Below are 2,396 nucleotides of genomic sequence, written 5' to 3' on the forward strand. Positions count from 1 at the left end.
ATGATAACATTCAACAAGGACTTGGTGGAGGGACCATATGTCCTTTTGTATCCCGACTGCACAGAGGTGATAAATGTGCCTGGGACAGAAAGGCCACTCCGACTGGCAGACTACAAAGAGGAAATAGGAAAGAACTACAACAGGATTTCTCTTTTCATTTGCCCAGAGAGCCACTTCAAACAAGGTTTGTTAATTTTATATTTTGATGTATTTACATATACAACAACTAATAATGTGTTTATTTTCTCAGCTCTGATTGCAGAGGATGGTACCTCAGACTCAGACCCTGAGATTGTGATTACATCAAGAAGCACAGCTGAGTTCAACCAGGCAGACACATTGGTGTGTACTTTTCCCCCCCTCCACCATGCCAGAGGCCTGTGAGTGGCCCAGGCTGAGTGCTCTATTTTTTTCTCTATAATGATCATAATTCTGTAACATCCATGGGTGGATTATTTTCATTGTGTGATTGTATGTTCTTTAAAAAAATTATTATTATTATTTTTGATGAACTATCTAAATGCAATACGAAGTTGTTGAAAGCTTTGAAAAGTGCATATTTTTCATCTTAGGTTTTCAAACCACAAGACCAGAGTACCCCTAATGGTAAACATGCAGAGAAGGAGTAAGTTATTTCAGAGCTTGTTCTGCTATATATTAGAGTTGGGCAATACAATATGTCACAATATTTCTTTGTTTTATTTCAGGGAATATTGATATACATCACAATATAAACAGCTAGATTTGTGCATATTAAATGTGCCGTTGCTCATAAGTAAGATGTGAAATCCTCAGAAGCTTGTTTTGATTTAAATATTTATTTCCTGTCATACGTTCAGACAGACAGATGTATTAACATATTACATTCGTTTCAGATAACTAAAAAAGGGAGTTTTTCCTTCCCACTGTTGCCAAAGTGCTTGCTCATAGGGGGTCATATGATTGTGATTTGGCACTATATAAATAAATAAATAAAATTGAATTGAATTGATTGACTATTCTTATGTCAATGAAAAAAAAGAGGGATTAGAGGAATAAGCAGCATATAAAATGGATGGATAGCTCTATTGCAATAGTCTCATATTTCCATTGAGAAAAAAGTATAGTGCAATACATATTGTTGTTATTTTATTGCCCCGCCCTAATAAAAATATTTATTGGTTTCATAGCATTTTTATAATGTTGGTATCATAAAAAATATTAAACTGTATGAGCTTCTTATCTGGACATTTTAATTCCAATACTCTTATTCTGTTTCAGACATGCTCCAGGACCTTCATCTACCATACAGCCATGTCAGGTATTTGGGCAATTTATGTCAGCATGAGGTTTTTTGCTATTGTTGAAATAATACAATGCTATGTATGTTTATGTACAGTATGCAATCTTTGTTTTTCTTGTTTTTCAGATTGTAATATCTGATACAGAGGATCTTGATCACCAAAACGAAACAAATCCAGTCATGAGTCCCTATAGGTAAATAAAATTGTGTCTTATACGTAATTTTAAACCTGTAACTACAGTACAGGATTGGGTTTGTGAAATGGGTAAAGATAGTTATAGGGTCAACACAAGTTTTTCTAATGTTGGAATTATAATTTCTCAACAGTAAATATGCAGACCTGTGTGCCCCATGCATTGAGGACGAGGATGAAGAGCTGGTTGAAGTTACTTCACTGATGGATTCCAAAACACTGTAAAATATCAAATACTACTTCAAATAACAACACTAAATTGTATAGTCTTGCATTCTGTCTTTCATTTTTGTGATTACAGGGAAGACGTTAACATTACTCTACCTGACATCATTGCAAACTTATCCAGTGCTATTCATCATGGAAGTGTCAGCAGATTCAACATCTCAAGAGCAAATGTCTGGGATGGAGCAGTCAGGGGTTTCAGGCGGTTGTCATACTCTGAAACCAATGACATGTTGGTTAAATTTACTGATGATGCTGGCATTCTAGAAGAAGGACTTGATGCAGGTGGCCCAAAACGAGAGTTTTTGAGTCTGCTAATGAAACACATGAAAGATCTTCCCATTTTTGATGGACCAGAAGGACATCGATTCCTCGTCTACAATGCAAAGGGTATGCAATGATCAGATGTTTGATAAACTTAATTTAACCTTCCTGCCTTCTTGGGACCTTTTTGTGCCACTGCTATGTGTTAAATGGCTGCCATTTCCACTGTGTTCAGTGGAATATAACCAAACTTGCCACAGGATAGTTTTTACCTGTCAATGTTAATATTCCAGTGTGAATTCCTTAAATCAGCCTAAAATGGCTGAGCAGCAGAAATCCCCACACCCATCACCCTGGGGACCATTTTCTGCCCATTGACTTCCATTATAAACGCTATTTTTCAACCCCAAATTATCATCATATGATTTTATT

The 2,396-nt window shown here is 36.0% G+C and overlaps 1 protein-coding gene across 1 annotated transcript; it reads left to right on the top strand.

The window, feature by feature from the left end:
- Nucleotides 1–2,121, top strand: LOC308388764 (uncharacterized protein; the record flags this gene model as incomplete). Its single annotated transcript, XM_080869658.1, has 7 exons — nt 1–184; nt 251–342; nt 573–625; nt 1,261–1,300; nt 1,409–1,476; nt 1,610–1,696; nt 1,777–2,121. 7 exons carry the CDS (start codon nt 1–3, stop codon nt 2,099–2,101), a joined length of 849 nt encoding a protein of 282 aa, XP_080725784.1. The 3' UTR covers nt 2,102–2,121.
- Nucleotides 2,122–2,396: the final 275 nt, after the last annotated feature.

Source organism: Rhamphochromis sp. 'chilingali', assembly GCF_963969265.1.
Source record: "Rhamphochromis sp. 'chilingali' genome assembly, chromosome: 20".
Lineage (NCBI taxonomy): Eukaryota > Metazoa > Chordata > Actinopteri > Cichliformes > Cichlidae > Rhamphochromis > Rhamphochromis sp. 'chilingali'.